We start from the raw sequence: 22,663 nt of genomic DNA, 5'->3' as shown, positions 1-22,663 counted from the left end.
CTCACAGGATTATTGCTCCGAAATGACTATCATCGAACATCATCACACAGGATGTTCCTAAATTGAGGTACAAACAAAAATAAGAGATTTCATGAATAATTTTCAGAAAAAAATTCTATGAATATGCACCCGCAAAGGTTTTGTTTTCGAGATACAGGGTGTTTCTTGTATGTAATTATTCTTTTATGTGATGATATGAGTTTATCGAATCTTCATTACTCATTGCTACACATCGGACAAATGAGCACTTAATAGTTATTTATGCAACAAGTGCAAAAAGTGAATGTTTATTGTACTCGACGTGAAATTGTCCGACGAGGCCGTTAGGCCGAGTTGGACAACACTGATAAATATGTAGTGGGTTTGAACGTTTATGTTTGTCATGATGACAGCACGTTGAAGTAGAATGACAGATGAGTGCAATAAAGAACTTCTTTTTCCACTAAATATAGTTCAATAAAGTTTTGCTTTTTGCATGAATGTAGAAAAATAAATATAATTCATTCATCACAGATTTTTATTAAGATTCTCCGTTATTTGTATTTTCCTAAGGACTTGGAGTTGTTGGTTTAAAAATCCTGTTCGAAATTGGTAGCAGATACGTTAAAACGATGAAAAACTATAAAGTTCATTACTGAATCAAGTTTCTTTGTATCGGATGTCCCAAATTCGTTGTCTAGTGAGGGGATCTCAGAACCCCTTCGAACTTGAAACAAAAAGAATGGCACATTTTGGGCTAGATTTTTGGCAAAATTCATTTTCGTGAAAACCGCATATTCATTAGTTCAACAAGCTATAGAAAAAAATTCGAAAATGGCGTGAAATGAAAAGTACTCATTCTCAACTTCTTTATTATTATTGGTGCTATCATCATGGAACAAAAACATCCCACAGGCACTTTTTTAAATAGAATCCATTGGAGTAATCATCTTTTTTTCATTGCCTATTATTTATACATGACTTTGGAACCGTGAATATTTGGTTTGGTCATCAACGTGAATGCATGGCCGGGATATCCCCATGATTTTCTGCGCTTGGGATTATCGTAATGAACCCATTTATCGTCTCCAGTCACAATCAGATGCAGAAATCCCTTCCGTATTTGCCTTGCAAGCAGCTGTTCACAAGCAAAAAACCGCCGTTCAGCATATCTCGGCTTCAATTGGCACACAATTTCCTTGTTTTTGAATCATTCCCATAACTTTCAGGCGTTTTCAAATGGTTGTTTCGTCACACCCTATGATCCTGCCAATTCTTGTTGCGTTTGACACGAGTCTTGATCAAGTCATGCCTTCAATTCTGCATCTTCGGAAACTTTCTCTCTTCCACCATCATTTTGGTCTTCAACATCTAAATCACCGTTCTTGAAGCATTGAAACCGCTCTCGGCACGTTCTTCCACTAATAGCGGCCTCACCATAGGTATTTGAGAGCATTCGATGAGCCTCAGCCGTAGATTTCTTGATATCAAAGCAGAAAATTTAAAGCTCCCGAAAATGTCGAAAATGTGGCTCGTGAGCTGACATATTTAATCTAGAATAACTTTATGATGCAGCATATTCCTCAGCAACGTGTTGGTGATTTTTTTCAGGAGAGGTGACACTGATGGATTCTTCTGAAAGAAGGTTTTTCGTTTCATGTTTATAGCACCAGTAATGAAGAAGTTTGAGAACTTTTCATTTCACTTTCTCTTAAGGCTTGAATTTACATGCAGTTTTCACCAAATTAATTCTCTCGAAAATCGAGCTAGAAAATGTGCCATTTTTTTCTAGGACGAAGGGATTCTGAGAACCCTTCACTAGACAACCCATTTTGTTCTGTTTCAATACAATATACGATAGAGATATATCTAAAGATATTTTCGGGGTAGCTAGCTTCTAATGAATCGCAGCTCTCAAAATCTTCCATTTTCTTACCCTCTTTTCTATGAGAGCCAAAGCCTTCGCCAATATTCTGTACGATATGGTCTTACCACCGAAAGGCAAACCGACAATCATCAGACCATGCCTCACAATGATCATCTCGTACAATTGCTGCACCTTCTCCAAGAAGAAAGGTACGCACTGGATATTCTTTTCCTTGCAGGTCTCAGCGATGGCTTCGTTGAAGATTACGTAATCCGGTTCCGGTAGTATCACTCCAGGGAACAGATCGGAAGTGATGCCCTGGAAAGGAATGAATAAAAATGCCGTTCTTGAGGAAATTGATTTCGCAAACCTTGAATAACGGAACATCGAGAACCAGAAACTTCGCCAAGTTAACGTCTTTTATCGATCTCAGCACCAATATATCTTCCTTCTCATCGGGATACTTCAGCTTCAGGGTGCCCGCCGCCCTCAGCACTGATTTTACGGCCCTCATACCTGTAATGGGATACCGAATCGAGTTAAATTATTTCGAGTCATAAAAGGGTCTTATTTCATATGAATTTCACATCATTCGTGTGAAGTTTTCGTAATAATTGATTTTTTCTTCATTCATGCAAAAAGCGAAACTTTTTTGAACTATATTTAGTGGAAAAAAAGTTCTTTATTGCACTAGTGTAATAAAGTTTTTATTGCACTCATCTGTCATTCTACTTCAACGTGCTGTCATCATGACAAACAAATATTTCAGCCTGAAGGAAATAACGATGTACAGTTACCAAGTACTAGTACGTTTACAGCAGTAACAAATCAAGAAGTGGATTTAGAAAGTCCTTCACTACGAAATATTCATATTGAAAATTGCACCAATTGTTCATTCACTTCCAACATTGAGGGTAAAAATAAAGTTTGAGTTAAATTTTTCGTAACGTATTAGTTCCTGTTTCAATGCAAATCGATATTAATAATAAAGTATTCAAGTTGCTCTTTTCATTTTCCTACACCTAGTGCCGCACCTCAATAAATCATTTTTTGCTTTTTGCATGAACGTAGAAAAAATGTTGTATGCAACTCGTGCAAAAATTGTTTATTGCACTCGACGTGTTGTCCAACTCGGCCTTCACTTTTTGCACTTGTTGCATAAATAACTATTAGTTCGATTGTGGTTTAGAATTTATGTTGTTCACGTTTTGTTCGAATTTTGAAAATCGATCAAAAAAAATGTATATGGAACCTAACTATAGTTTATCGCAAACTACAGCCTATGACGGAAAGGGTGGATAGTTCTCACAGAATAATAAAATTACCAGACATTCTAAAAAATAGATCCATAGCGTACAACTTTGCTTCCGCCGTTTTTTTTTTCCAAAATTCGAGTATTTATTGTAAAATACTGGTTATACATTCATGATTCAAAGTATTGGCCATCGCAAGCTACTACTTTCTCCCATCCCTCGGGCAGCAAACGAGTCCTGCATTGAAAAAAACTGGTCATCTTTTGAAGTGATCCATGAATAAATAAAATAAATAAATAAAATGGCCGTGTGCCGTTAATCGAAACAAGTAATAGTCCGTGAAAACAACATGTGGGGAACGACTGCCCATTTCAACGTTTCCAAATATGTCTTGGCCACTTTCACAAAACGGGGTCGAGCATTGTTATGCTGTAAAATCAGTTCATCATGTCTCTCGTTGTATTACGACCGTTTGTCTTTCAATACTCGACTCATACTCTCGGCTGGAAAATCACTTTATTATATCTCCAGTTGTATTGCGTCCGTTTGTTTTTCAATGTTTGGCTCGAACGCATTGAGTGCGTTCGATAACGATCGCCAGTGATTGTTTCAATCGGTTTAAACAACTCATAATACACTACGCCGAGCTGGTCTCACCAAATACTGAGCATGACCTGGAACCGTGAATATTCGATTTGGCCATCGATGTGGAAGCATGGCCGGGATATCCCCATGATTTTCTGCGCTTGCGATTATCGTAATGAAACCATATTTCGTCTCCAGTCACAAAGCGATGCTGAAATCCATTTCATATTTGCTTTACAAACAGATGTTCACAAGCAAACAAACGTAAAAAAAAAAGTAAGGTCCGATAGATCAAATTTTTGGCTACAGCGACAAGACCAAACTTTTATTTGGTCCGATAGATCGAATTTCGGCTACAGCGATAAGTTCAAGCTGTTATAAAACTCTTGCAAAAATTATGTGGTCTCCAAAAAAAATTAACGAGTCATAACAGCAAAGCATGGAATAAACAAATTCATGATAATGATAAATCACAAGATCTTGGTGGCCAATCCACATCGCCGAAATGAGGATTCACGCGTCCTGGGAATTTTTTCTTTCGTGTTGTGTAGATTGTTGCACATACATCGTGCTGGAACTATATCTCTTCAAAGTCCATATCATTAATTTCAGGTAAAAAAAAGGTAATCTCTTGGCTATAACGAGGATTGTTCAAGCATCCATCGGCATATGTTCTATACATTCCATGGTCAGCTTTAGTTCTTATGTCAATTGAACTTTATAATGGTGGAAATGCAAATCCATATGCAAAATACTCCATGGCGTGCCGTAAGAGAGGCTCAAATGTTTTGCGCGACAAGGAATGGATAAATTTGAATCTTCTCAACAGTGGCGTACCCAGATATAAGCCTTGAGAGGGGATAAAGTCTTATAAACGGAAAAAATGTTTGGTTATTCGTTTCCAATATCCTTTGAATTACCAGACACTTCTTGAGATTGGTTTTCACCTGTCGAAGTGTCAACTGTTTCAAAGACGTTTTTCAACTTTGCTTACTCATAATTTTGATTAGTTTCGAGATCATGCAATACACATTAAGAGTTAAAAACCGAATATAATAGAAAAATTTCACGTCATCCACCACAAACTAATCAAAAGAATATACTAAACCTATAGTGACCTACCTTTGTGAGAGAAAATGTTAACACAGTAAGTAATGGAATCCAAAGTGCCGACAAAGAGATTTTTTGCGACAAACGGATAATTTGATATAATATGGTATTATTCATTTACTTAAGCGACCCTAAAAAATTAGAGAAATTGCTATCAAGGGTGCCGCCGATTCATTCATAGTAGTTCAGAGCTTTTACTTCAGGATCTCATTGACTTTTACGCAATTGTTTATGGCATTATAACCCGTATGTAAATAATTATTGTGCCGACGACAGATCGAGCCCTTTGATATAACCGCTGCTTGATCAATTCGTTTGTTCAATTTTTGCACGATTAAATGATTGAGCGTTGTAACTTATAATGGATATTCCTCCTGGGGTGGGATATATCCCTCTTATCCCCTCCTATGGTACGTCATTGCTTCTAAAACACTTCCATTTACAGCAGAAATATTTTATGTCGATGATGTATGGACCTCAAGACGTCAGATCCCGTATAAGTCTATAGTGGAGGGACGACGTAGTTTTAAAGGTGCATTTTATTATGTATTTGTATTTTCATAACTAGTTGTGAGTACCTAGTCGATTTCGATGAAATTGGCTTTAGGCAATTTTATTATTTTACTTCAAAGGGTAGTATTTTTACTGAGAAAACATGTTTGTGTCAAAAAGTACGTCTCGTTTCAATAACTAACTTTGCGCCTTTACAATTTCGTGCCCTGGCCAAATGTCCTGTATGCCGTTCCTGGCGGCGGCCCTGCATCTTCAGTATGTCCACTGTAAGCTCCCAAGTCAAACACAGAAGAGCAAATATCATACACCAAAGATTACAAGAAGCAGCAGATGAAATAACCAAATGGTGCATTAAATGGAAGATTGAAATAAATGGACAGAAAAGCCAAGCTATCCTACTACAAAAGAGAAGATTACAAATGGAGGAAAAATTATCAATTGACGGCAACGAAGTTGAATGGCAAAAAGAAGCAAAATACCTAGGTGTGATCATGGATACGGGACTAACGTGGAAACAACATGTTAAGTATGCGGTGGATAAAACCAACAAAGCGATGAACCGTCTATACCCAATCATAGGAAGAAGAAGCCGAATGGGCATAAACACCAAACTCAGGATAATTAAAGCCGTTGCCAGACCCCAACTCACATACGGCTCAGTGGCTTGGGGATACGCGGCAAAGAACCACATCAAGAGAATTCAATCAACGGAAGATAAATATCTAAGATGGGCAATAGATGCCCCTTGGTTTGTTAGAAACATTCAAATCCACAGAGACTTAAAATGGGACAGAATAACTGACTACATGAAGAAAAAAGCCGAAAGAATATTCGAAAAATTGATAGAACATCCCAACGAAGAATTGAGAAGATTAATTGACTACGACCCTGCCGAAGATGCAAGAACAATGAGAATTTACCGCAAAAGACCCAATGATCAATTGCGAAACGATGACCTAAATATATAGGAAACTCAATAAAACACATGAAATTGAAGAAACAATCCGAATAAAAAGGACTCCCGAATAACCCAGCACAATAGTGTGCAAGTAGAAATTTATCCGACCAAGAGATAAATGGTTTATAGGCTTTATGCTCGAAACCTAAGAAACAGCAGGTTAGGTTTAGTTCCTTTGGATAAGGTTCCTCTGTAAATGGATTCCCCCTGCTTTAACAAGAAAAAAAAAATTTAAGCTCCCAAAACATCAGTTTGCAGTTAACGTTCAAGTCCAGTTTAACATCAAAATTTGCGAACAACATAAATCTAGATCGCGTTCTTACGAAAGTTGATCTGAATATATCTTGGGATAAAAAACTCTCATCAATTACCATAATCATAGTGGCATTGCGAAGACAGCTGCTCCGAGCACAACCTATAGGTAGCGACGATTTTCACCGATAAAGGTTTGGCGGTCAAGAATCCATAGGAATACAGCTCAATTTCGGATATCAGAGCGTAGTCGGGAACCATCATCGCCACTGAACGGAACAAGGCCTTCAGATTATCCGGCAGTTCTGATCGGCCGGCGTAGCCGGGATTCATGGTGATGAATACTGCACAGGAAGGGTCCAGCTTGATTTCGGTTCCCTCGAACACCATCTTCTCCGCACCGGAGTTTATACCTCTTTGAATTGTTAAGATTTGCTGGGCTACAACGGACAACACTTCGAGATCGATGCGGTTGAATTCGTCGAAACAGGACCAAGCTCCGCAAGAAGCTAAACCCTGAAAAATTGGTACATTATTAGACTGAAAATGTACATAGTTTTTCAACAAGAACTTTGTATTGTAAGTCAATATAATTTGAAGTTAACTAACTTTTATTAGTCTGAAATTAGTTATAATTACGTAATATTGGATGGCTAACAGACAATTTTTCAATTCCGAAAAAAGTACTTCCTCGAGCGGGACTCGAACCCACATCCTCCGAATCACTAGTCCAGCGCTCTCGCCAACTTTCAACTTCCTCGGTGGCTCAGTTGGTGAGAGCGCTGAACTAGTGATTCGGAGGTTGCGGGTTCAAGTCCTGCTCGAGGAGGTACTTTTTCCGGAAAAGAAAAATTAGCCATCAAATATCACACTATTTTTCAGAAATTTCATAACATGCATGAATAAAATTAAAATTCTAAAGGCTTTTCAATAAGAGGTTTCATTTCAATAGACCGGTATATTTAAAAAAAATCAATGGATGCTTATTTCATTGTGAAGAGGAATGTATGCTATTAACGATGGAAAACGTTATCGGTCAAATGGCCGCCACGGATACAGTTGCAGCAATGCAGCATCATATCCTTCACATGAAATTCACCAATTCCAATTAGCACATTTGCGGGTCCTCGATAACTTCACGAATTCCATCTTTAAGGTCTTGAATCGGTTGTGAAGCATTGGTATAGTCCCTATCTTTTACGTGTCCCCAAAAAAATCTGTTAAAGATGTTAAATCACAATATCTTAGTGGCCAATTGTTTTCACAATAATAAAACGGTCAGGAAACTTTTCTCATAAAATTTGTTCGTTGCTTGTCTAGCACGATCCAAAATATGGTTTATTATCGTTTGTGGAATGATTAATTTCCAAGATCGACGAGAAATCGACAAACCTTGGTTTTCGTCAACATTATAGGCTGCAGCAGGAATATTCTCAGTTTTTCTCGAGGATGCACGTGGTTTCAATATTCCACATCACAAACTCGTCCCAACGGCGCAAGTTTTTACATCAGTTTCACTATTGTCCGCCGAGAAAGTGCTTCACGATGACCCAAAAGTTTTGCGAGTTGCGACTGCAAAATTTTTACCATCTTTGTGTGAATTTATAAAATTTCAGTACGTGGTTGAAGCGTGAACTACTCCATTTTCAGTAATGGCGTAGTTTTTAATTATGAAATGTCACAAGATGACAACTTCCAAAGTAACAGCTGCCCAGATACCGGCTATTCAAAATGAAACCTTTTATTGGAAACGCATCTTTATCATTTTTAAGCCAAAATAATGCAATTCAGATGATTTTTTTGTCACATCTAAATGAGATATTGAAGGAAATATAAGGCCAATATACGTGAAACTTTAGAATCTCAAAGGAAGTTCAGTTATGAGATCATGTCACAATATGGGGGCCTGTGAACAAATATAGATTCATGTCAAGCCTTTAACTATATGCAAGGAGTATGATGTTATGAATGATGACATAATTATTACGCTTCTCGAAAATATGATACAATAGCGAAAGGTGAGCTTTTTATCAATTCAAAAAGGTTTAAAACAAAAAAAAAAGCTGTAAAATATGTATGGCTTGAGTACCTTCACAATAGTGAATAACCGATAACAAAACATTCCAATTGATCAAATATCAAACTGGAAAGGAAGACATATTGTCCTACCTTGAAGAATTTCCCTAGAGCTATATAATCTAAGCCATCAGAGCAGTTGAAGACAACACATTGTTTAGCGACCGCTTTGGCCAAATCTTTTGTTGTCTCTGTTTTTCCAGTACCAGCAGGTCCTTCAGGAGCACCACCTGATGATGGATCAAAATTATGGTAATCAAAACATTGAACATAAAACGCCACACATTTAAACATTTTCACAAATATTAACTCAAATAACAACATATTCACCCAAATGCAGATGCAAGGCACCAAACAACGTTCTGTAACACCTATCAGTCAGAGGGGTGACAACCAGCCTAGTGGTGTTTCCTAAATACTCATAACCATAAGCCAGAGTGGAATTTATCATCGAAGTTATCAGTTGGTTTTCCTAAAAAGGCTAGACTAATATTTCCTTCTAATTTAACGACAACAATCTTACCGTCCAATAGTACCTGAGTTGACACAACCAATTGAAGTCTGTTATATTTTTCACCTTACCGATTAGATCTTGAAGTACATCCCTTGCGTGGACATCGAGTACAACCAGAGCTCCTGTGTAAATCGAATGAAAATTTCGATTAAAGATATATTATTCATTCAGAAAGATACAATCTACAACCTAAAAATCATGAGAGCCTTACTGTCAATTCACCCAGCCCTCTGGTTTTATACGCTCCCAAGATCTAGATAAAGGTTCATTTTCACGGTGATGGTAGTGTGATAATGAGAGTAACTATTGCAACAACTGTCACCATGTAAACTTCTCAATATCGAACTTATTTTATCTCAATCTGAATATTCAATAATTCCTAGTTTGTTGAGAATCGAAAGGTTGCATACACAACGTAGATCAGAATAATAAACCAATAGGTTTTATTTCAATAATAGAATATTCTCAATGTAATCTGGTAGAGGTTAGTGAAGTAACCATGAAGGAGAAAAGGTATTATCAATATTACTGATTGAATGAATTAAACATAAAATTCAAAACGATTGATTCGAATCTTTACAGAAAAATAAATAACTGGGGTCCTGCTTCTATGCGGAGAAGAAAAGAATGGAAAACATTCAACAGTAGCTGCTCAAAATCAATGATAATACTGTTTTCTTATCTACTGATGCAGATGACTTCTTATCTACTGATACTGATGACTCACCTAAAGTTATTCTATTCTGCATATTGAGTCTTCCTCTAACTAAATCCACGATCTTGGCAATTTGTGTGTTGCATTTTACGTAATATTTCTCCAGTGAATCACCTCCAATAACTATAGCCTCTGTAACTTCAGACGTCCAGTAGGCTTGTGATATTGATTGGATCTATAAAACACCATAAACTCTCAAAAGTGTGAAAATTATTCTTCATGGCGACTTACACATTGTCCCGGCCATTTCAACACCCATTCAACTCTTAGGCATTTCGTATAATCTTCAACAGATTCTTTCACCATGTTATGAACAGACTTCTTCATGTCCGTTTCCAGTTCAACTAACCATTTTTCAACCTGTCCACGGGCTAAGGCTGTTTGAATAACGTCAACTAATGGAACGACTTCACCTTCGCTGGATTTCATCTCCAACACCTCCATCTCTTCTGTGAAAGTCAATTTTGCTATGCCCTCGAAGCATTTCTTCAAATGAGGTTGCACCCTGCAAAAAATAACTTCATCTTAAGTATAGTATATTTAGCAAATCATGAAGATATCCATGACTTATCAACAACTATATCAATATATGTCAATACAACCAACACATACTATACATATATCAAAACAAGTTACAGTTGGAAATTCATATACATAAATTAATTCATGGTATAAAATGAGCTCTTGAGCAAGTAGTATCTCAAGATTTTTGGAAACCTGTTGGAAGTACATTGTACATCTTTATTCATTTGAATCATCAACAAAAATATAGAAAATTGAAAGTAACTTTCAATAATTCCATCTTGAATCATAATTATACTCCCAAATATCTTGATTCTTTTTCTTCGTACAGCAGCTCTGGTCTATTTTCTGCTGCTGAATACTGTTGTTCTGTTTGATTCAATAGTGCTCATGTTCATAAAATTGATGCACAACTTAATGTTGGGAATTATCAATGGAACTATTAAATCAACAGCCTCAAATTAGTTTTAAATTAGTTACCAGTGCTATCACATATACTTCCGCCTCATATTCGTAGATAGGTCTCATTCGAGGGAAATCTTTTATTTCTGCCAGAACTTATTTTCAATTGTATCTTACCTCCTAGATACTAGAATTGCCAGAGTAAAGTCACGCAAACCTTCTTGGATTAATACCTTCCTTCAATCTGATGAAAGTGACAAGAAAATTTGGTATTCGGAATGGAGTTCTTGTAATGTCTTCAACTAAAGTCTAATCGTTGCAAGGGCGTAGAAATGGGGGGGGATACTGTGGGTAATTACCGCCCCCCTCCCAAGAATTTCAAAATATAAAATTTCAGGAATCTCGCATAGACGAAGAACGAAAATTTCTCCATGAAATGAATCAATAATAATCATTTTACTTGACAGATTTCTTGGATCATTTCAAGAAAAAGGTCCTATAACATGAGTTCGCAAACGCTTTGTTTTTGAGATACAGGTGTTAAAGTTCAAGTTTTTCTCTGATAGCACTTTTCTTCCACAAGATATTCAACTTGAATTGGCATAGATATATTCCAATTTAAAGATTTCATCCTAATTTGGAATGCAAATATACAGGGTGAATTTTTTCTGGAAGGGTGTCCGCTTCTTTCCTCCAGAATTATTTTTTGTGAACCACTAGTAGTTTAGAAAAATTTGAAAAGAAACTCTGGTTCAATACTACACTTTTGGTTTGTTGAAGTTTTGTCGTATCTGCAATCGATTTAGAGAAAAAAAACAGTTGTCTATAGTAATTCTCAGGAAAATTCAAATTATTATAAAGATCCAGTTGGGTAGCTGTGGTAAATAAATAAATTTTTTGTTTTGGTACTTTTTTACCAACTCTGTAGCGAAGATAAAGGAAGATTCGATAAACTGGTGAAGCATCACAAAAAAGTAGGACTACAAGATATATCCTGTATCTCGAAAACAAAGTGTTTGCAGGCTCATTTTTATGGGCCATTTTATTTTTGAAATCATTCAAGAAATCTCTCATTTTCCTTCGTGACTCCAATTCAGGAACACCCAGTATAAGATGACAACAATCGAATTGGTAATAAAAAAAATTATTCCGAGTGCTTCAAATATCATTCTATTGAAAGCCCACAATGTGAGAATGTAGAAGAAACCATTGACCACTTGGTGAATACTTATCCAGTTTATAATTTTCAAGGTGATTTCGAAGCTATCCATTCAGTTTCAGATTCTTCTTTATAATGGGTTGCTAACTTCAAATCAATATAATGGAGACTAACATTTAACACTCCTTTCTGGTTCTTTTCTTTTTGTTTTCAGATTTAATTATACAGTTGCCAACCGTTGGTGAAGAGAAAGGATGGATAAGATTTGGTTTGGGTAAAGATAAAGCTCTTCAATATAAATATGTCAGTATATTCTGTAAACAAATACATAAACCAGTCACTGCACCTATACGGGATACAGAGAGGTTTTTATCTGTACTCTTGTATCGTATTGTGCCAGAGAAGGAGCACAAACTACTTTCATCGGCCCGGAACCTTTCTGTGGCGTAAGCAAATGCACCAGCAAGAAAGAGTTTCAGGAAAAGGGGGTAACCGAAAGAGAAAAACTGGCGGAATCTTCCTGGTCTGCATTACTCCAAAAAGTTTCTTCGAAACTTTGTCTCTACAAGATCCAAGAAGTATCTGGATCTTAGTAAGAATATGCTACACCTCCTCACTGGATTCCCCACAAGGAATTGCAACCTTAGGAAAAACCTCATGAGAATGGGTCTAACAGAAAATGTCGAGTGCAGATTCTGTGGGGAGAAGGAAGAAACTCCGGATCACCTGGTGACGGAATGCCTCGCCATCGCTAGCCAACGCAAAATCTGCCTTGGACACGAAACTTATAGAAGTGAGGAACTAGCCTCCTTGAAGCCATCCCAGATATTGGAGTTCATCAGAACTCTGGAACTGGAAGGCGAACTGTAGATCACGTTATGGAGAGAATGGCTCTGATGAGGGGCACAATAGACCATTAGGTCGCAGTGAAACGTAACCTCTTTAATTAAATCTAATCTAATCATACGTTGAAATGTATGTAATAGGAGAAAGTAACAAGAGCATACTCCTAAGATAAGACGAAGAACAATAACAAGACTTTCTTTCCAGCGGATGTGAAGAATGATAAAATTTCATTCGGAGTTCAATTACTTTCAATTTCAGTTTTGCATTTGTGTAATACATAGTGATATTTCATATTGCCTAATTTTTGTTGTCCGTTTCTCTTATGATTTTTGCATTTTCATTCCTTACGATGTAATTTCTAAGCTTCACATTTAATTATCTTTATTTATCAAAATCATCTGGGTCCCTTGTCAATAAAATTTTGAATGCACTGCATCAATCTGATTTGTTTCCATGTATGTTATTAGTTTGATCCTCGTAGGAAAACAATCCATGAGAGCTCCTATCAAAATGCTGTGAAACATCGGAAGGAGCCGAAGAAGGGGCTTCTTTTCCTTCTTCCACGATAATATTCTAGTCGGCATGTCATAAGCACTCAATGAATAGATGGGTACAATTTTCATTCATTGGAAGCAGGTGAATTAACAGCAGGAATCCTCAACAGCTGTGCCAGTTGATCGGACAGGTGCGAATTGATTGTCGATTTTCGATATGATTCATGATGAATATTGGTGTGGACGTTATCGATTTAGGTGGCAGATAAAGAAATAATAACTACCGATGTGAAATACACTGATCAACAATTGCTAGGGATCACTTATGAACTTCTCTTCATTTGTATTTTTTTCAAGTTATCTCGTGAATATCTGTACATTATATGTTCTCTAAGGAAAAAGTAAGATGTTTTGAGTTGATTATATCAAAGTCTTCCTCACTTCATCGGCTCTTGTTCACAAAATCGATTATTATCTGTAGGCTGTTACAGATGGAGTGAAAAGCAATGTGGTATTTGTTATTAAATCTTTTTTTTTCTCTCGTTCAAACTCATAAGGTGACAATAATTGAAGAAATGAGAACAATATCAGCTTATCAGTCATACCGAGAAGACGTTTGGCTCCTGTGCAACTGGACCAAATCATACGGTGGATACAGGAAGGTTTGTCCCAGCGAGAAGTGTCCCGGCGGTTGAATGTTTCGCAAACTGTCGTGAGTCGGGCTTGGAATAGGTTCATCCAAAACGACTCAGTAGCTTATTTTCATGGGGGAGGTCGGCAGCGCAGTACAACAGCTGCCCAAGATCGTCTTTTGATGCCCAATGCTAGGAGAAATCCCACTTACCCGGCTCAATAGATCACTGAGAGTTGGAACAGGAGTTCTAATTTCGAACCAGACTGTAAGACGACGACTACATGTTCGTGGTTTGAGAGCACATAGGAGGGTACAACATCCCCGTTTGAATAGGGAACACCGGGTTCATCGACGGCAATGGACTGAGGAGCACCGCAATTGGACACTTGAAGATTGGAGCCGATGTTTATTTACGGATGAATCTAGATTTCGTTTGGTCAACTCCGATGGACGTATTCTTGCTTGGAGGGAAAGAGGTCGAAGGTATGCAGAACAGTTTATGGTACCCACAACAGCTTTTGGCGGAGGTTCTATATGTGTATGGGGAGGCATTTGTTTGAACCAACGCACAGAGTTGGTTGTTCTGCAGAACACCACCATGACCAGCCAGAGATATCACGATATGATTATTGAACCCATAATTGTTCCGTTTGCGGCTGCCGTGGGCGAGAATTTCATTTTAATTGACGATAATGCCCGTCCACACCGTAGTCGTCTGGTTAATGAAGCGCTAGAAACTCATGCTATTGATAGGATGGACTGGCCAGCTCGCTCTCCAGACATGAATTGCATCGAACATGTCTGGTCTGAGATGTCTAGACAATTGTTAACCTTAGAACAACCGATCAATAACCTGGAGGACCTTTCTAACGATTTACGGGATATTTGGACGAATTTGCCCCAAAATTTTATAAATCGTTTGATCGAAAGTATGCCTCGTAGGGTAGAATGCTTGAGACGAGCTCGTGGGGGACCAACTAGGTACTAGCTTAACCGAAACTTCAGCCTTCTTGTGGTTTCATCATAAAATTTTTATGTTATTCAAACACAGAATTTTGAGTGTTCCTAATAAAGCCTTTTTTTCTCTCCAACTTTCCATTTTTTCATTCTTTTGTCAAGTGAACCATATTATCAACTGAAAATACTCTGATATCTGACTAAATTTATAATCTTGAAGCGAATATTTCAGAAATAAATTTAGAACAAGTAAGTGATCCCTATCAATTGTTGAGCAGTGTAATTAAAATCTCACCTTGTTGGATCTTTGGTCTCAGAGAGAATTTCGAGCAATTCGTCATTCGACAAGAAGAAGAATCTTGGGAAGTACAATCTCTTCTTTTCTAGGTAATCGTTCAATCCCTTCTGGATCAGTTCCAATAAAGCGTTGCACTTCTTTAGACGCTCCACCATCTTATCAATATCAACAACGACCATAACTTTTTGGTCACCGTAGCAAGTCTTCATCAAATCACGCCAAATCTAAAAAAATAAATTGTTAGTCTATAGGAATATTCGTGAATCTTCTCTGAACCTATCCACCTTATCCACAGCACTGAAGCGTCTTCCTTCCTCAGGCATCTGCTGTTGAATATCCGGAGACGAAAAAATAGGTTCTAAATACATCCAAGTTATCTGTACTTTCAGCCATTCGTCTAAGATCTCTTGTAGCAACTGAAGTTTCGCTTCCCACGATATTATTTCTTTCTCGAACGGTTTGATGTATGGTGAATTCTTCATAGTTTGCGTCTTGATCAGGTGATCGTCGAGAAGAACTTGTATATCATCTACCGCTGATAGAACGAACGTACCAGTATCTCTGAAAATAGTTGATGAAAAATTAGCTCCTAGAAGAGTTTAGAAATAGATTATCTTACTTGTAAGGTAGGATCACGAATTCCTGGTCCTTCCATTCGACCACCATCTTGCTCAGTGCTTTCTCCAAGTTGTTCTCCTTGGTGGCAGATTCTGATATTGTTTCGAACTTCTCTACATACTCGTCCAAACCATAATCTATTATTTTTTCCAAGCTCAAATCTTCGTCAACGATAATAGGGAAACCCACAATTTCTGATATGAGTTCCCAATGTCTTGCTTTCATTCCAGGATTGCCCAAGGTTTGTATGATTGGCATGTGTTCTTTGAATTCTTCGATTTGTTCTCTCACCTTGTCACAGATAATAAATCAAATATGAAAAACTACACCATGCTTTCGATCATTCGAAATTCCAAAAGTAATGATGGGTAATGGAAATATTGGTGTACAACTCTACTTCCGCCGTTTTGCAATCGATGGCTGTAGCGTTAAGTGGTAGTCGAAATAAATAGATCATAGATCTCATACAATGAGCTTAGGTATTTGTCAACATAACGCCATCGAAATATTTGTCGATTTATGTCTCCATCATAAAATTATTGTCGATTAAACATGTCAGCTTACGAGCCAAATTCTCATCATTTGCGGGAGGTTTTAATTTTCTGATTCAATATGAAGGAATCTGAGGCTAAGGCTCAACGAATGCTCTCAAATACCTATGATGAGGCCGCTATTAGTGAAAGAACGTACTGATAGTAGTTTCAACGCTTTAAGAACGGTGATTTTTTCGTCGAAGACGTGTATGGCGGTGGAAGAGATAATATTTTCGAAGATGCAGAATTGGAGGCATTACTTGATCAAGACTCGTGTCAAACGCAACAAGAGTTGGCACGATTATTAGAAGTGACGCAACAAGTCATTTCAAAACGCCTTAAAGTCTAGAGAATGATTCATAAACAAAAAAATTTGGTGCCGTACGAGTTGAAGCCGAGAAATGTTGAACGGCGTTTGTTTGCTTGTGAACAGCTGCTTGCAAGGCAAAGAAGGAAGAGATTAATGCATCGCATTGTGACTGGAGACGAAAATGGATTCATTACGATAATCCTAAGTGCAGAAAATCGTGGGTATATCCCGATCATGCTTCCACGTCGACCGCCAAACCGAATATTCACGGTTCCAAGGTCATGCTCAGTATTTGGTGGGATCAGCTCGGCTTAGTGTATTATGAGTTGTTGAAACCGACTGAAACAATCACAGGATATCGTTCTCGAAGGCAATTATTGCGTTCGAGTCGAGAATTGAAAGACAAACGGCCGCAATACAACGAGAGAACGAGATACATCATAAAGTGATTTTACAGTATGACAATGCTCGACCCCACGTTGCGAAAAGATGCCCAAAAGATAGGAGAAAGTAATGGCCGGCGATGGACAATACTTTGGAACAAAAATGTGTAACCAGTTTTCACAATAAAGCCTCGAATTTCGGAAAAAAAACGGCGGAACGAAAGTTGTACGCCAATTCATTCTCAAAAAAATGATAACTCACTGTTGTGGACAAGCCTCCTACTGCAGGTTTATCGGAGAACTGTTTCTCCAACTTGTAGATCACCCTGTATATGGTTCCTACATCCGTATCGATTTCCTCCGGATCATAACTGCCAACACGGGCATGCATCCAAGTATCGCGTTTCTGCAAAAAGTCTGTAGCATTGTCGTACAGCTTCTTGTAAGGTCCCAACTTGTCGTGAGTTTGTTTTCTTATCGGATACTGTGACAACTCGAATCCGAACGCCGCCTCCTCTTCGTTGAAGGCATCAATGCGTTCCATGGCATTGATGAGGCGATTATCCAGCTGGGTTGCTTTCTTGTGGTACTTCGGGAGATCATTTATGTCACCGTTTTGTTCCATCTCGTCCACCATTTTCGCGTACAACTTCAAGTCGTCTGAGAACTTCTGTATTCTGATCTTGAGATCTGCCTGGAACTCGTCCGATTTGGCCTCCACCAAGCTCTTGTGCTCCTCGATAACCCTTGGCATTCTCATATACCTATAAAAAGTGTTAATATGAATCTGAAAATCGCAATCACACTAGAATGTCGGTCCAAGAGACCCCAGGTAATCATAAAATCAGGAAATAAACACTAAGTTAAGAGCTGCAATCCAAAACTATTATACTCCTATGAAGATTTTTATGTCTAACTCTGCTAATATGTTATAGGAGTAAAAGAAATGAGAATTATGACATCAACACCTCTTTGTGCTAAAAAGAGCTATCACCTTTATGCTGATCAACGTACATTTAATTCATCATATATCACTCCAAACAAAAATTTAATATCAATAAAAATTCAGTTTTGAACATTATAAAAACCTCAGTACAATACAAAGCAATCTTTCAATGAAGAGATCAGCTCGTCATGCATATCAACCGAATCAATATACGTACATTCATACATATCAATAATAATGTTCAGAAAATTCTGATTTATTATACATTGTTTTAGCCTTTGATACATTACAAGAGTTAGCCAGTGTTCATTTTACTGGAGTTATGAGAACGTGCCCAACTAGGGCATCGGAGGTCATTACAGATCTCACACCTCTTCATCTAGTTATAAAGAGAGTAGCCTATGAGGCCGCTCTAAGAATATCTAGGGAAGGTAGCGGCAATGAGGGAATTAGGAATAAGAGAGCCTGGTCCTACCTGGCTAATTACATACCATCAGTGAAACTCCTCAGTGATGGGATAATGAAGAAAATTAGCATAAAAAAACCCTCATTACGATACTAAGTAGAAAAAAAGATTTGGAAAAGGAGTCCACAGTCCTCTTAAAAATAATACCATCAAATGGTACACAGATGTTTCGAAAACCATGACGGGGACTAGCGCTGGAGTATTCGAGACTTGTACCAAATGCTCATTATCGTTAGGCTGCTGTCTAAGTGTCTTTCAGGCAGAGGTACTGGCAATAGAAAGACGTGTAGAAATGAACCTAGCAAGAAACTATCAAAAATGTGATATAGCGATACATTCTGATAGTCAGGCTGCGATCAAAGCACTAAGCTCAAATATCATCTATTCTAAGGTGGTATTGGAGTGCCGAAGAAAACTCAACGAAATAGGCAAGAATAACAAGGTCTTTTTGATCTGGGTTCCCGGCCACTCGGGAATTACAGGAAATGAAGAGGCCAACACACTTGCCAGTAAAGGAACACAAACTCCTTTCATCGTCCCGGAACCTTTCTGTGGCGTAGACAAATGTACCTACAAAAGGGGTTTCAGGAGAAGAGGAAACCAAAAGAGAAACACTCTGGCGGAATCTTCCAAGAGGTTTCTTCGAAACTTTAACTCTGCGAGGTCCAAGAAGTATATGGATTTTAGTAAAATATGCTACACCTCCTCACTGGATTCCTCACAGGGCTTTGTCGCCTAAGGAAACACCTCATAAGAATGGGTCTAACAGAAAATGACGAGTGCAAGTTCTGTGGGGAGGAGGAAGAAACTCCAGATCACCTGGTGACGGAATGCCTCGCCATCGCTAGCCAACGCAAAACCTGTTTTGGGCACGAAACTTTTAGAAGTGAGGGATAAGCCTCCTTGAAGCCATCCCAGACATTGGAGTTCATAAGAACTCTGATACTGAAAGGCGAGTTGTAAATCACATTATGTAGAGAATAGCTCTGATGGGGACCACAAAAGATAATTAGATCGCAGTGAAATGGTTAATGGTTCAGCCACTTATGAATAATTCAAGGTGAAACCAATTCACAGTATATAAACCGTGCCTTTTTTTAGCTAAAAACAACACTACGTGAAAGAACCAATTTACTCACCAAAGAAAAGTGATATTATTCTGCTTCATTTCAACAGGTGTGAAGAACATATAATCCGTCAGACCTATTATATAATTCAAAACCACACGTAAGCGATCTTCCATTTCCAAGAGAACTACGGCCTCAACATTATGAACGTACTTCAGGAGTTCCATCAACTGGGCTGTATTTGAAGGTACTGATAATGCCTTATCGTGTATGGCTTGATATTCATCTCCCAGCCTAGGAAAATTTAATCAGATGCTGAAAGCTCAATTTTTCGACAGTTATATTTATTGTTGTCAACTTACTTCTTACACATATTCAGGTAATCTTCTGAACATTTTGATAATAGTAAATTCTTGAAACTTTCTGCCGCTTGAACCAAGGAATTTATAAGCTCTGTTCTGTTCATCATATACATACCCATAGTTATAATGTGTTCGTTGACTATAGGTAACTCATCTGCAATTGCCTTGAAGTGTTCAATTTGAACAAGAAACTCATCGAGGGTATGAGGGACTGATAAAAATGACTCAATTCTCGCTTTGTCCTATAATGAAATGGAAAATATCATAATCAGCAAAAATTGAAAGTAATGTACTATATATTAATATGTTTAGGTACTGCCAAGATTCATCGATAGTAAACGGTTATCCATTTTGTTGAATAAAACACACTTTCGTTTAGAATATCGTTAAAATTTTATTTCAATATAATGCTTAAACCTTGCCATCATTGAATTGTCCTCCGCGGGATCTCTGACAGGACCTGATCCTTGTGAGGTAATTTTCGATGACTCGCCGGCACCTTTTTGGTAATATCTCACCAATAACGCAATAAAGTCAAATCAGATCGTGTTGTGTGGCTTGTAGCACCTTCTTGGAACAATAACTCTTCCAATTCCATATCATTAATTTCAAGCCAAAAAAAAATGGTAATCACTAGACTAAAACGATGAGAATTGACCGTGCGCGTTTTCTTCGTTTTCAAATGAGTACAGGCCAATCACTCCACCAGACCTTAAGAAACACCTCATGCGAATGGGTCTAACAGAAAATGACGAGTGCAAATTCTGTGAGGAGGAGAAAGAAACTCCAGATCACCTGGTGACGGCATGCCTCGCCATCGCTAGCCAGTCACTCCACGAGCTTTGGACACGAAACTTGTAGAAGTGAGTCTCTCAGCAGTCACATGAGGATTTTCACTGCCCTGTTTGCGATAATTTTGATTGTTTGAAGTGAAAAATTGCCATCCAAACGTTGCTGTTCAAAGAAACAATCAGCATATATTCTACGCATTCCATGATCAGCTTTAGTTCTTGCATCAACTGAATCTTATCTTATGGAGGGATGGATAAGAAATTCGAATGTAAAATACGCCATAGCGTGCCGTGAGAGAGACCCAAATGTTGAGCGCGCCGAAGAATTGATAAATTTGACAATATTTTCGGTCGATCTTTAATTTCGATGATGTATGGACCTTAAGACATCAGTAACAGATAAACTTCCTTCGAATGTTTTCACTGTTTTACCAATTTTAAGCTCATATGGAAGATTATATCTACCATAATCTGTCTGCAATGCACGTACTTCCTACAGAAATATTATTTTCATAGTTTTCACAATTATCATGAGTTCAGCTGTATCTTTGAACGATCCATATTGTTAAATGACTTAACCTTCGGATAACGTTTTGTTTGATATATTTTATTGGAACAGGTATGTAAAATCCGGACTGCAACATGGATAACCCAGTACAAATCTAAATGATTTTCAGCTTGGGAGATTACTCACTAGCGCTAGTCTAGGCAAGCATGGAACGAAATCCAATAAAATTAATGACAAAACTATTTGACATGTATATAAGAACAAACTATTTACTGTGACATGTTCAATCTAGTGGGAACTGAGTAGTGCTACCGAGTGAAAAGACTAAAAACGAAGGTAGAATCTGCCATAGAAGAATCAGTCAACAGTATACCTATTTCAAAAAATAAACAAATTCATGGATAAACCTACTTCTGAAAACAATTATTGTCAACTCACCTCGCCGTTGATTAAAGGCATATATTTTTCGAAATCTTGGACTCTTGATTCTGGCCCAAGCCGTTGTTGATCCAAAAGAGCGTTTATTTTCACTTTATAATCCCAAATGATTTCTTCTGCTATTATAGGCTGAAACATATATGTCATTAGGTATAAGTTCAAGCCCTACTCAATTGAATTAATATAAAGGGTAAGTCTTTGACCTGTACATATATTTTATTAAAAGATTCCTGAGATCAAAGAAAACACTTTTTCTTCACCATTTATTCTGATTCGCCTCGGTTGAGAAGATACATGATATTGAAATTCATAAAAAAGGCAATTTTCAGTTGTATCTCGCAAATGGTTCTATCGAAGCAAATGGTTTTTGAACTATAGTTTTTCAGTGACATAATAAATCTTCTCCGTATACAAAATTCTATCCACATCTTCCAAATTCTTTATTATAACATGACATTCTATACATATTCCTTATTTGTTGACAGTATACAGTTCCGAGTCAACACTTGTGCCGTAGGGAAGCAGCCCATGGTAGATAATTCTCTGCCTCTCCCACAAAACACACAGCAAAACCTTGCTGGCCATCAATATCAGCTCACTGCGTTTTGACCACAACCGTTTTCGCTTGACGTTGTCGTAAGTTTTCACTTTTCATCACCAGTCACCAACCGCTTCAAAGGTGGGTCTATTTTATTGCGACTCGAGCTTCTTTTTGAGATGCTTCTGCAGATGATTCCAATCGATTTTTGTGCAATCTTTAGCTCTTGGGAAAACGAAACAGTGCTTACATAACGGTCGGACTAGACAATGTCCATGATTTTATCGACATTTTCGATAATTGGCTTTACAGTGCATGGTGCATCTTTGACACCCAAATAACCGAAAAAAATCGACGAAACCAAAATTGCGCGTAATAGGCTGTTACACTATTAGGACCCGACCAAAACACTATTTACATTTTCAGCCACCTGACTTACATTTTCGCGCTCAGACTAAACTGAGTCAACTAATCACAAAAGTTATTGTATTACGATATCTCATCTTTTTAACACTATCTACCCGATCAGACGTATACAAAGCGAAGTACAGATAACTAATGGCAACTAT

General features: G+C 37.7%; 1 protein-coding gene and 1 non-coding gene across 2 annotated transcripts in view; one reads left to right on the top strand and one right to left on the bottom strand.

Moving 5' to 3' along the window:
- Positions 1–22,663, bottom strand: part of LOC123677548 (dynein axonemal heavy chain 7) — a 72,329-nt gene that overhangs the window by 41,212 nt on the left and 8,454 nt on the right. Inside the window, exons 7-21 of the mRNA XM_045614126.1 lie at positions 21,557–21,685; positions 19,820–20,061; positions 19,530–19,751; positions 17,241–17,742; positions 15,754–16,043; positions 15,419–15,695; positions 15,132–15,358; positions 10,054–10,327; positions 9,835–9,997; positions 9,117–9,229; positions 8,924–9,065; positions 8,687–8,823; positions 6,637–7,033; positions 2,217–2,362; positions 1,916–2,164 (exon numbers count right to left, since the gene is read on the bottom strand). Of these exons, the coding sequence (XP_045470082.1) occupies positions 1,916–2,164; positions 2,217–2,362; positions 6,637–7,033; positions 8,687–8,823; positions 8,924–9,065; positions 9,117–9,229; positions 9,835–9,997; positions 10,054–10,327; positions 15,132–15,358; positions 15,419–15,695; positions 15,754–16,043; positions 17,241–17,742; positions 19,530–19,751; positions 19,820–20,061; positions 21,557–21,685 (3,510 nt within the window). The remainder of the gene's footprint in view (positions 1–1,915; positions 2,165–2,216; positions 2,363–6,636; positions 7,034–8,686; positions 8,824–8,923; positions 9,066–9,116; positions 9,230–9,834; positions 9,998–10,053; positions 10,328–15,131; positions 15,359–15,418; positions 15,696–15,753; positions 16,044–17,240; positions 17,743–19,529; positions 19,752–19,819; positions 20,062–21,556; positions 21,686–22,663) is intronic.
- Positions 7,273–7,346, top strand: Trnat-agu. Its single transcript has one exon. It is a non-coding gene; the product is annotated as a tRNA-Thr (tRNA).

The sequence above is a fragment of the Harmonia axyridis genome, chromosome 4 (genome assembly GCF_914767665.1).
Source record: "Harmonia axyridis chromosome 4, icHarAxyr1.1, whole genome shotgun sequence".
NCBI classification, from domain to species: Eukaryota; Metazoa; Arthropoda; class Insecta; order Coleoptera; family Coccinellidae; genus Harmonia; species Harmonia axyridis.
This window is presented reverse-complemented; position numbering and strand designations above follow the sequence as displayed.